Genomic DNA, 13,046 nt, shown 5'->3' with positions numbered 1-13,046 from the left:
TAATTTGACTTTTTCCTGCTTTGACCAAATTTCTTGCAGGGCTAAGTTCAGTCAATTTTTTGAATAAGTAAAAGAGTGAGTAGACTGTGACAATTTCAGTATAAACCTATCTTTCAGATAGAGAGTCAGATAAGCAAATATAATATTGTTGGAAATCAGACCTAGGCTAAAAACTGGTCTTTGCTATATTTACTTGGCATGTTTCCTTGCAAAAATCAACAAACATCTTTGATTTCATTTGTAAAACGAAGATGAATGTATCCATTTTATAGGGTTGCTGTTATGATTAAGGATTGTGGATAATGTATGTAAATGTATAGGGACCACTATAGACACTTAATGCATGGTAGCTATTGTTGCATTAAAAAATAGCAGTCGATTTGTGTGTGTTTACTATATATGCACACAATGAGAACCATTTTCTTACACAAGTCTTGTAATCCTTATACAGAAAAAAGGGGGCAAAATTAAGAGAGTAGAGATTGGTTTGGGCTGGAATAGAGAGGGAGGAAGTTCTGGTCTACCCAGCATTCCTCAAGGCCCCGAGCAAGGCTCCATAGCCATGCCTGATAGCCCTCATGGAGACCTAGAGCTCTATAGAGTGCGGCATGGAAAGCATTCTTCTGGACTTTAAACACCTTGAGTGCAAGAACTGAATCTTGTTTCATTAACTGATACAGGTATAGCATGTGGTCTCTCAGTATAGTAAATGACGGTTGACCGCAGCTCGTTAAATGGTTCAATTAATTCAGGTCTACTACTTCAGAAATTCCCTCGATTTGCCTGCCAGGTGGAGTTATCATTTGAAGTTGAATTATCAAACCTGCCAGGAAGCATGAGTCATTTAAAGGATGTAATGATAACATCGTTATTTTTTCAGATCTAGGTTGGAATTTGCCCTTCACAAATAACAAAATGATGAGTGATGCAAGTGACATGTTGGCTGCGGCGTTGGAGCAGATGGATGGTATTATAGCAGGTAATGTGCATCCTCTAAAATATGGAATCATGCCATTTATTCTGCTCTCTTGGCTTTTGCATTACAGCTGTTTTATTACCTTTCCACTTTCTTATTTTCACTTATTGGCTCTCCCCAATGCCTTTAGGTTCCCCATGGTTTCATCCTTGACCCTCCTTCCCATTTTCTTCCAGAATGTTTATTTTTTCAAAAAATTTTCAGTTAGAGTTGACATTCAATATTATTTTATATTAGTTTCAGGTGTATAGCATAGTGGTCAGATGATTATGTAATTTATGAAGTGATCTGTCAGTAATTCTAGTAGTCACTTGGCACCATACCTAGTTATTACAATATTATTGACTATATTCCCTATACTATACTTTACATCTCCATGACTATTTAGTAACTACCAATCTGTACTTAATCTCTTCACCTTTTTCACCCAATCCCCCTAATCCCCTCTCCTCTGGTAACCAGCAGTCTGTTCTCTGTATCTATGAGTCTGTTTCTGTTTTGTTTGTTGATTTATTATGTTCTTTAGAGTCCACATATAAGTGGAGTCATATGGTATTGTTTTTCTCTTACTGACTTATTTTACTTAGCCTAATACCCTCTAGGCCAGTGATGGCGAACCTTTTGAGCTCGGCGTGTCAGCATTTTGAAAAACCCTAACTTAACTCCAGTGCCCTGTCACATATAGAAATTTTTTGATATTTGCAACCATAGTAAAACAGAGACTTATATTTTTGATATATTTATTTTATATATTTAAGTGCCATTTAACAAAGAAAAATCAACCAAAAAAATGAGTTCGTGTGTCACCTCTGACATGCGTGTCATAGGTTCGCCATCACTGCTCTAGGTCAATCCATATTGTCACAAATGGTGAAACTTCATTCTTTTTTTTATGGCTGAGTAATATTCTATTGTATAGATGTATCATATCTTCTTTATCCAATATCTATTGATGGGCACTTGGATTACTTCCATATCTTGGCTATTATAAATACTGCTTCAGTGAACATAGGGGTATTAGTGTTGAATTTAATTAGTGTTTTGGATTTTTTTCAGATTTATATATCAAGTAAGTGTAATTGATGGGTCATAAGGTAATTCTATTTTTAAGGAAGCTCCATGCTGTTTTCCATAGTGGCTGCACCAATTTGCAATCCCAGCAGTGTAGGAGGGTTTCCTTTCCTTCGCATCCTCACCAACATTTGCTCATTGTCGATTTATAGATGATAGCAAATTCTGACAGGTGTGAGGTGATATTTTATTGTGGTTTTAATTTAATTTCTCTGGTTAGTGACATTGAGCGTTTCATATGTCTATTGCTCATCTGTGTGTCCTCTTTGGAGAAATGTCTATCATATCCTCTGCCCATTTTTTGAATTGGATAGTCTATTTTTTTGGTGTTAAGGCGTATGAGTTTTGGATATAAACCCCTTATCGGATTAATCATTGGCAAATATCTTTTTCCATTCAGTAGATTTTATTTTCATTTGTTATTTGTTTTGTTTCTTTTGCTGTGAGTTCCATTTGTGTATTTTTTTTCTTTTGTTTCCCAAGGAGATATATCAGAAAAAAAAATATTACTAAGAACAATGTCAGAGAGTTCACTGTCTAAGTTTTCTGGTTTTATTTATTTGGGTCCTCTCTTTTTTCTTAATGAGTATTGTTAAAGGTTTTCAAAGAACCAGCTCTTGGTTTCATTAATCTTTTGTACTGTTTTTTTTTGTGGTTTTTTTTTTTGTTTTTTTTTGGCTCTATTTTGTTTATTTCCACTCTGATTTTTACTATTTCCTTCTATTCACTCTGGGTTCTGTTTGTTACTGTTTTTCTAGTTCCTTTAGGTGTAAGGTTAGGTTGTTTATATGTGATTTGTCTTGTTTCTTTGTGTATGTGTTTTTTTTAATTTGAATCTCAGAAAAACAACAAATAATTTGTTAGTATATTTGTTCCCAGTATTGTATAGGATTACTTAATACTACAAAAGTATTCATTTTTAAAATTTTAAATCATTTTTTATTTATCAATTACAGTTGACATAGATTTTAATATTAGTTTCAGGTGTACACCCTAGTGATTAGACATTACATAACTTACTAAGTGATCAACCCAATAAATCTTGCACCCATCTGACACTATGCATAGTTGTTAGAATATTATTGACTGTATTCCCTATGCTGTACTTTACATCCCCATGACTATTCTGTAACAACCAATTTGTACTGCTTAATCCCTTCACTTTTTTCACCCATTCCCCAACCCCCTTCCCATCTGGCAACCATCAAAACGTTCTCTATATCTGTGAATCTGTTTCTGTTCTGTTGGTCTGTTCATTTTGTGTGCTTTTTAGAGTCAATTTATTGATGGACATGTATTTATTGCCATTTTATTGTTCATATTTTTTATCTTTTTTTAATTTTTAATTTTCTAAAGAAGACCTTTAACATTTCATATAATACTGATTTGGTGGTGATGAACTCTGTTAGCTTTTTCTTGTCTGGGAATCTCTTTATCATGCTTTCAATTTTAAATGATAGTCTTTCTGTGTAAAGTAGTCTGGTTGTAGGTTCTTACTTTTCACCACTTTGAATATTTTGAGCCAACTCCTTTTGGCATGCCATGCTTTTGTTGAGAAATTGTCTGACAGTCAATTTCTGGAAGCTCCTTTGTAGGTAACTCGCTTTACTTTGCTGCTTTTAAAATTCTGTCTTTGTCTTTAATATTTGCCATTTTTATTATGAGGAGTCTTGGTATATGCCTCTTTGCATTTCATCTTGTTTGGGACTCTCTGCTTCCTCAACTTGTATGTCTATTTTCTTCTTTAGATTAGGGACGTTTTTAGTAATTTTTTCAGTTAGGGTCTCAATTTTTTGCTCTTTCTCTCTGCCTTCTGGTACCCTTATGATGCAAATGTTTTTATGCTTGACATTGTCCCAGAGGTACCTTAAATATCTTCATTTGGGTGGGTGTTTTTTGCTACCTTCACTTCCAGATCTCTTATTTGATCCTCTGCTCCACCTAATCTGCTGTTGATTCCTTCTAGTGAATTATTCATTTCTGACTGGTTCTTTCTTATGGTTTCTATGTTCTTTTTTATGCTTACTCTCTTTGTAGAAGTTCTCACTAAGTTCCTTGAGCATCCTTAAAACCAGTGTTTTAAACTCTGTATGTGGTAGATTGCTTGCCTCTATTTCATTTTGTTCTTTTTCTGAAGATTTCCCTTGTTCTTTTATTTGTGACATGTTTCTTAGTCTCCCCATTTTGGCTGTCTCTTTGTGTTTGTTTCTATGTATTATATACATCTGCTACATCTTCCAGTCTTCGTGGGGTGGCCTTATGTAGTATGTGTTCTGTGGGGCCAAATTGCACAGTCTCCCTTATCACCTGAGCCAGGTGTTTCAGGAATATCCCTTGTGTGGGTTCTATGTACCTTCCTGTTGTAGTTGAGACTTAATTGCCATTGAGACTTCAGTAGGTGCAATTGACTCTCAGGTTTACTGGCAGGAAGATTGGCCACGACCACAGTGTACATGCTGCTGTGCAGTGTTGATCCCAGGGAGCGGGATTTGCCCTAGTGGCGTCTAATGCCTGCTGACTGCTCTTTGGGCATGCCACCTGTGCAGCTAGTCTGGTAGTGCTCCATTATGGTCTGAAGCTAGCCACTGGGAGTGCTCTGTGTTTGTTCCAAGGTTTCTTGTGAGGGTCTCCAGTGCAGGTCAATGTTAGACACTTCCTCTAATTGGTCTGGGGCTACCTGTGGTTGGTGGCTGTCTATATTGGATCTGGATGCACATGCAAGATGTCACACTGTGAACCAAGACCAGCTGCCACCAGTATTGGGTCTAGGGCAGGTCAGCAAAAGGTCCAAGGCACCCTGAGACCTGCAGCTGCCTGCCAGCTACCTTTAAGGCTCAGCTGCTAAAAGAACTTTCAGTGATATGTAAGTTTGGTGAGGCAGGGTCTCAGGGAGTCCCCAGGGTGGGGTGAGTGGTGTGTTCTCCAAGTTAATACAGATTCATATTTTGCACCAGTGCTGACCATGAGGACACTCAGCAAAAGTCTCAATGGGGCTAGCCACCATCTGCCTGAGGCCTGTGGACCTTTGTGAGTGGTGGGGGTGGGGGTGGCTCTCAGGAAGTCACCAGGGTGGAGCTGGTGGAGTTCACCAGTCTAATACAGATTCAGATTCGGCCAAGTGAGGGGAGGACTCAACACAGGGACAATGGTAGCTGTCCTTTAGCCCTTTCCCTAAAACCACACACTCACTTTCTCTCTGTATGTCTCTGGCACCCCTGGAGCGTGATAAGAATTCCTCCAGAGTTTTTATTTTATTTATTTATTTTTTAATATATTTTATTGATTTTTACAGAGAGGAAGGGAGAGAGATAGAGAGTTAGAAACATCGAGGAGAGAGAAACATCGATCAGCTGCCTCCTGCACACCTCCTACTGGGGATGTGCCCACAACCCAGGTACATGCCCTTGACCGGAATCGAACCTGGGACCCTTCAGTCCGCAGGCCGACGCTCTATCCACTGAGCCAAACCGGTTTCGGCCTTCCTCGAGAGTTTTTAAAGAAAGACTGCCATGCGGACTCAGGGTCGCTGCTGTTGAAAGAGCCTCAGGGCTTGTGCAAGTTGGGCAGGGCAAGGTCTCAGGGAGTTGTCAGGGTGGAACGAGTGGACTTCACCAGGTTAATGCAGATACAGATTTGGCCTCATGGGAAGAGGACTCAACACAGGGACAGTGGCGGCAGTGCCACACAACTCAGTTTCTCCCTGTATGTCTTTGGAGTCCCTCCAAGCTGCTGTCTCTCCACCAGAGCCCAAGGTGAGTGCCTGCCAGCAAGAATTTTTTTTTGCGTGGGTGGGCCATTTAAGAAGATGCCTGTGTTTCTAACACCCTTCCGTTTCACCCAGTTGTTAAGTGGGCTCCTCTTCCCAGCACTGGTGTTTCATGCTGGGAAGCCTGGTGTGGAGCTGAGACCCCTCACTCCTCAGGGAGTACCTCTGCAGCTGAAATATCACTCTGGATTTTCAACCGCCACCTGTGGGTGTCCAGCCAGCCTGTTCCACATCTCCGCCCCTCCTATCAGTCTCAATGTGGTTGCTTCTTTATATCCTTTAGGGATAGGGCTTCTGTTCAGCCAGCTTTCAGGTGGTTGTCCAGGTTGGTTGTTCTATAATTTCGTTGTAATTTTATGTGGTCATGGGAGGAGGTGAGTGCACTGTCCACCTACCTACCATCCTGTTGATTGGAACTCCTCCTGGGTTAGTATTATGTTTAGGTTAGAATTTGGTTCAGGGTTTAGCTTAGGTTTGAGGTTAGGTTTAGAGTTAGATTTAAGATAAGGGTTAGTTTTAGTGTTCATGGTGAGTTCAGTATTAGGTTTAGGGTTAGCTTTAAATTTTGGGTCATGGGTTGGGCTGATGTTAGGATTAGGGTTAGGCTTAGTTTTAAAGGTAGGATTAGGATTACAGTTTAGTTTAGAATTAGGGTTAGGGTTAAGGTAAAATGTTTGTGTTTATTTCAGTATTATGGTTAGGGGGAGGATTTATGTTAGGTGTGGGGGGACCTCGGCAGCTGAGATATCCCTCCAGATTCTTAATTGCCACATGTGAGGAGATAAGTACAGCAGATACCTACTCTGCCATCTTGACCAAACCCCCTTTCCAGAAGTATTCTTTTTTAAAAAAATATATTTTATTGATTTTTTACAGAGAGTAAGGGAGAGGGATAGAGAGTTAGAAACATCGATGAGAGAGAAACATCGATCAGTTGCCTCTTGCACACTCCCTCCTGGGTATGTGCCTACAACCAAGGTACATGCCCTTGACCAGAATCAAACCTGGGACCCTTGAGTCTGCAGGCCGACGCTCTATCCACTGAGCCAAACCAGTCAGGGCCAGAAGTATTCTTAAATTTTACTTTAAGATGTCAAAAATTCCGATAGCATCTTGGGATTCTGATCAAGGTTCCTGGTAGTCTATGGACAACACTTTGAAGGATACTGCTCTTCCCAGTATCCATGAGTGTTCTGATCTGTTTTCTTGAATTTAACATTCACTTTTCACCAGTGACTCACATCTACTTACTTTCCCAATTCTTTTGTTATGCTTCATATCTCTCTCTCTTACTGCCAGTAAGGTATTTCCCCTGAAATATCCCATAGATACATCAATGTCATTATTTTTTTAAAAATTGAGCCATTATATTTCCTCAGAAACCTCTCTAGCAGTCTTTGGCTAATTCCATAGCCCTTCATCTCAGCTTTACAGGGTTTCTGTGGAAATTGGTAGAGAGGGTTATGTGAAGCATTTAGCACTGTGCTTAGCATATTGATGGCAGCCATTGTTATAGTTTGGCAGATTTGAGTCCAGATCATCTGTCCAGTATTAGGAGGCTCAGTGGAATGGACTAGTAGAGACTCTCCCCCGTTGTTAGAATTGATCAAGCCAGACAGCCAACTGGAGAGACAGCTAACATGTTGGTTCTCAAGTATCATCCAGTTGTAAGATTTCCAGATTTATGAGGTGATAACCTAAATATTGTAATTATTGATATTTAAGTGTGAAGTTTGTATTTATATTTGACAGTATGTTTATTTAACAGACTAGAACATAAAAACCAAAGAGATGAAGAGGTCTATACGAGTGCTTTCAGAATGGGCTGTGGGTCAGATGTGTGGGCTTAAATAGCAGAATATTTTTCTCTTATAAGTAATTGAAAACAACAATGGCTGTAAAATTATTTTGTAAAGCTAATTTTAGCAAGAGCATTTGATGTGAGGCTGCAAACAAAATCATGGTGGAAATGTTGATACACACTTGCTCACACATCCACATACGAATATATACATGTAATTCATTGCACTTCTTCAGAGATTAAGTTCTGGCAAGTTACCTGGGAGCTGGCCCTCTTGCCTTTGAAATTATGCTACGCAATTTCCACCTCAGCGTGTAGCTTATTTCTAGGAAATGAAATCCTTTATGGTCCCTAAAATTCATTTGTGTTTTTTGTAATACATGGCTCCACGCAAACTGATCTGCTACCTTCTTAACCCCTGTGTCTGTGAGGTTAGCACCTCTTACACCGAAGCCCACCACGCAGTTGGTGGCCCACCTGTTAGATATTTGACCATTGATATTCACCATCAGTTATATGGTTTTGATTTTTGCACCAAATAACTATGCCTTTGAGAGATTTACCTGATCAAATTATCTCTTCCTTCTTCTTTTTTCCTTTTTACTGAATTTATTGGGGTGACACTGGTTAACAAAATTATACAGGTGGCAGGCGCACAATCTACAACACATTGTCTGTACACCGTGCTGTGTGTTCACCACCCCAAGTCAAGTTTCTGTCCATCGCCATTTATCACCCCAATACCCCCCTCCACTTCTCACCTCCCCCTGGCAATCACCACACTGTTGTTTGTATCCATGAGGTTTTTTTTTTCTTTTCTTTTTTGCTCAGTCCCTCCATACACCCCCCCACCCCCGGTGACTGGACTGCTGGATTTGCTTGCCACCTTCAGCTTTGGTGTCGTGTCTAATATAAATCCTGTGGCTTTCTTTGATTTTTTTAAACCTAGGTTCTAAGGCCCTGGAATATTCCAATGGGATTTTTGATTGCCAGTCCCCCACCTCCCCGTTCATGGGAAGCTTGCGAGCCCTGCACCTGGTGGAAGACCTGCGTGGACTGTTAGAGATGATGGAAACAGATGAGAAGGAAGGCCTGAGATGTCAGATCCCAGATTCAACCGCAGAAACGCTCATCGAATGGCTTCAAAGTCAAATGGTAGATTCCTTCATGTTGCACCTCCCATGCTGTGAATCTTTTGTTGCTTATTCCAAAATTTAGAACATAGAATAGCCAATTAGAGCAAGAAGAAAAAATATATAGGGCAACACAAGTTTTCCCTAAAGAGCTCCCAGTTCCCTTTTGACTCTAAGGCAGCCGTGGGCAAACTACGGCCTGCGGGCCGGATCTGGCCGTTTGAAATGAATAAAACTAAAAAAAAAAAAAAAAAAAAAAAGACCGTACCCTTTTATGTAATGATGTTTACTTTGAATTTATATTAGTTCACACAAACACTCCATCCATGCTTTTGTTCCGGCCCTCCGGTCCAGTTTAAGAACCCATTGTGGCCCTCGAGTCAAAAAGTTTGCCCACCCCTGCTCTAAGGGTTATTTTTACGAAGGGCTCTTTATGTACATTTCTTGGGGGCCCAGTAAGTCACCTGATGGTTCTCATAAAAGTGGACTAGCCTTTCGATTGTGACCGAATGACCTACTGTGGCTTCGAGCAAATAGTCCTATAAGAGAAGGAACCTTGCACATCATAGATGCTTAGCAGTACTATTGGGCGGTTCACTGTAAAAGGACTCGGTGGCAATTCTAAATAGGCAGACTCTCAAAGAGCAAGAGGTTTGTAGCAGTCTTTGATATGAAGTGCCATCTAGTGGCTTGTGGTGGTCATTTCAATTCCAGTGTACAAGTTACTAGTAAGCTGCGTTGTTGGGCTTTTAAATGATACTCGTATTCACTGAACAGTGAGGACTCTTTCTAGACATCCTTCTCAAAAAATTGATGACATGGCCCATCTGCTCTTTCCCTGAATACAATGGTAGATACCATGGTTTTAATATGCGTCAAACACATAAAATCTAAAGGATATCACAAACACAAATTCAAGGGAAAAGATAGGAAGGGTGTTATTTTGTAAGTATTTAAAGAACACTCAGTTTTCAGGAATTTGCATTAATATGCTTATGGGTTAATTGTGTTAGTATAAAAGCTAATGATCATTGTATGAAAGAATTGAGATATATTTTTGGTTCTGTTTGCTGCTACCTTAATACAACATCCTGCAGCTAAAACATGTTCACATGATGTGACACAAATACGCATGTCCCCAGCCAGTCCCATGCCGAGTGTGCTCATGTCCCAGCCAACATGCCTCCCATTTCTGACAGTTTTTAAGTGGTGGTGCAGCTACACAAACTTGACAGCTGGAGATATTTTATTTTTTTATAATACATGATACCTTATTATTATACTTTTTTCTTTTTGGTTAATCCTCACCCGAGGATATTTTCCATTGAGCTTTTTTAGAAAGCGTGGAAGAGAGAGGGAAAGACAGAGAGAGACATCGATGTGAGAGAAACACATTGATTGGTTGCCTCCTGCACGCATCCCGACCAGGGCCCAGGCCGGGGAAAAGCCTGCAACCAAGGTATGTGCCCTTGACCGGACTCAAACCTGGGACTCTTCAGTCCTCAGGCCGACACTCTATCCACTGAGCCAAACCAGCTAGAGCCTTATTATTATACTTTATTATTTGCTCTGCAAGTTTCTTCTCTATAGATTGAAGTATCCAGGTTTTCTGATTTCGTTGGGGAATTGCTTCATGCTCTAAAATTAGATGTGTTTTAGCTGTTCCCTAGGCTATTTCTTCTTCCTCTCTCACCCCCTTTTTACTCCACATTTTTCTGATAATTCATCACCTAATGGGAAAGGAATTTACTATTGGCAGCAGAACCTATTCCTGGCTCACATCCAGAGGCTGCCGATGGCAGCCATAGCTCAAGGGTACCTGCGATTGAATTTTTAACTTGTGTTCAAAAACAAGTGTTGTCTAAAACCAAAATTGTATGCCCCAAAACATTTCCATTCACACGTGCTCCATCTGTTCTGTTAAAGTCTTTCTGGAAAAGAGTAAAAAGGATAATGATGATATCTGAATATAAATCAGATCGTGTCCTTCACTTCTTTCTCAGAAACTTCCCAGTGGTAGTCACTTCGCACTCAGAGGAAAAGCCAGATGCTAACTCTGGATTGCAAGGCCTTCTAGGCATTGCTCCTCATTATTCTTTGACCTTATGTGTCATTACACTTCTCTTTCACTTCACTCTAGGCACACTGGCTCCTTCACTGATTCACAAACAGTCTCACTGGTTCTGAGACGCACTGGGCAAACTGGCCTCAGCGCCTTTGCACTAGCTGTTCACTCTGTCGGGAAAGCTCTTTCCCCAGATATCTGTATGGTTAGTTTTCTCAGTCTCTGATATTGAAAGTTGTGTTCTTGGTGAGGCCTTCCCTGGACAGCCTATCTAAAATTTTACATATTCATTCCTATTATTACATCTCTCTGCTTTTTATTTTCTTAGCACTTACCACTTTCTTACATAGTATGGATTTGCCATGTTTATATCATTTCTTTTCGGTCTATCCAACTGGAATGTAAATATCAAGAATCTGAGAATTTTGCCTTGGAGCTAGGTTACAAATTACTCATACATAGTTCACTTTTTAAAAAAATATATATTTTTATTGATTTCAGAGAGGAAGGGAGAGGGAAAGAGAGATAGAAACATCAATGATAACAGAGATTCACTGATCGGCTGCCTCCTGCACACCCCCCACTGGGGATCCAGCCGTGACCTCCTGGTTCATAGGTCAATGCTCAACCTTTGAGCCACAGTGGCTGAGCCATAGTTCACTTTTTTGACAAAAGAGTACAGGCATTTGTCAGACTGTGAAGAAGTTTCCATAATAATTTAGAAAAAATTACTAACACTTGTTACATAATTAAGATTTAATGATGACCAACTTGACAGTCCGTTACTTAAGGCTGATACTATAATGTTCTCATTAATGCAACTGGGTATTTATAGTTCTTCTTATTATTTTGCCTGGGCCAGAGAGATCCCCTGGTTTACTGTAGGATGCAGGCCCATTTAATGGTTTTTAGGATCAGAAGCTGGATAAGAAAAAAAGAAAATAGTAACACTAGCTGCCTGTTATAGTGAAGGGATTGTAAATCTACAAGAATGAATTTGTGTTAATAGGGTGCCTATAGCTTTAGCCTTCTAGGAATGAATAGGTATATTTTATGATTTAAAAGTTTAACACAAATATTTAACAATGCTTTAGCAAACTCCAAGTCCAAGAGTGCAAATAGGAAAACATGTTTGTTTGAGCCAAGCAAGTGGTTTTTGCTTATTTTAGGTCTAACATGATGAATTGCCCTAGTGCCTTTTTTCAATAAATGAAGCTGAGAGTTTCCTGACCTGGATCAGGTCAAGAAATCCCCAAAGTGTCTGGTTATTTGGCAGTTTTAGTTATGAGGCAATCTCAAAATCTGCAGAAAGTACAAAAATACAGTTTTCGACAGAGCGAGTGAAAATGCTGATGGTAAGAACGTCAGACCAGGCATCATAACCCGTGAGATACGTAGAGTATAAGTGGGGGAAATGAAGAGTCCTTATTGCCCTGCCATGTTATTTCCTCTTTTGAACTGCATGAGAAATGTAGGAGGGGAAAATAAGCGGGCTGTATGCAAGACTGACCCAGTCGGAGGTGCTGCAGTACACAGGGACCCTCGCACTTGGAAGGGATGCTCCACTGGCCTGGAAGGCAGCGTTGTTGCCCTGAGGCGATGATTTACAGCACCAGGGTAGAGCCTCACTGCTCTCCGGGAGAGGACGGGGGCAGAGCAGGGTCTCTGCCTGGGGCTTGATTTCCACCGTTGGTGTCCTGTCCTCTGACTCTGGACAGCAGAGCATGAGATGATTTATCGGGTTGGTCACAAATGAAATATGATGGCGATATTCATGGTTGAGGGATTCAAATCTTATCTCAATCTCCCCTCCTAGTACAGTGTTTAGTGGAGAGCAGGCAATAAATGATTGCATGCAGTGGTGGAGATCTAATACTGATTAGGACACGAGAGACCCTGTGTTAGATACTCCTTTTGGTAGCTAGAGATAATGTTTAATTAAAGGAGCTTTAGTGGACTGAGCCTTCCTTTTCCTCTCTTGATACTGAATTTTAAAAACTAGAATCATGAAATCAAGAGTGTATTGGTGTCAAGTACATGGCTTTCTAACCAGTATGCTGTACATCTGCAATTAATACAGAATAATACTGAACGTAAACTGTAATTGAAAAATAAAAACTTTAAAAGATAGCAAATGGAATGAAAGAATATATTCATAATAAAACTACACAGTGTTGACATAAAAACTAGATAAAACCTCTATCTTACAGTACTGCATAGTTCAGAGTGTAGGA

The 13,046-nt window shown here is 40.0% G+C and overlaps 1 protein-coding gene across 13 annotated transcripts in view; it reads left to right on the top strand.

Moving 5' to 3' along the window:
• PPFIBP1 (PPFIA binding protein 1) overlaps positions 1–13,046 on the top strand; it is a 167,851-nt gene that overhangs the window by 103,375 nt on the left and 51,430 nt on the right. For 12 of the 13 annotated variants that reach the window (XM_036296583.1, XM_036296584.1, XM_036296587.1 and 9 more), the window contains 2 exons: positions 881–979; positions 8,564–8,769. In XM_036296583.1, coding sequence (XP_036152476.1) covers positions 916–979; positions 8,564–8,769 — 270 coding nt within the window. In that variant the 5' untranslated portion in view covers positions 881–915. Of the gene's footprint in view, positions 1–874; positions 980–8,563; positions 8,770–13,046 lie in introns of those variants that run through there. The other variant, XM_036296591.1, reaches the window with a different exon arrangement.

The sequence above is a fragment of the Myotis myotis genome, unplaced genomic scaffold (genome assembly GCF_014108235.1).
Source record: "Myotis myotis isolate mMyoMyo1 unplaced genomic scaffold, mMyoMyo1.p scaffold_m19_p_3, whole genome shotgun sequence".
NCBI classification, from domain to species: Eukaryota; Metazoa; Chordata; class Mammalia; order Chiroptera; family Vespertilionidae; genus Myotis; species Myotis myotis.
The sequence above is the reverse complement of the archived record's forward strand: the minus strand, read 5'-3'. Positions and strand labels throughout refer to the sequence as shown.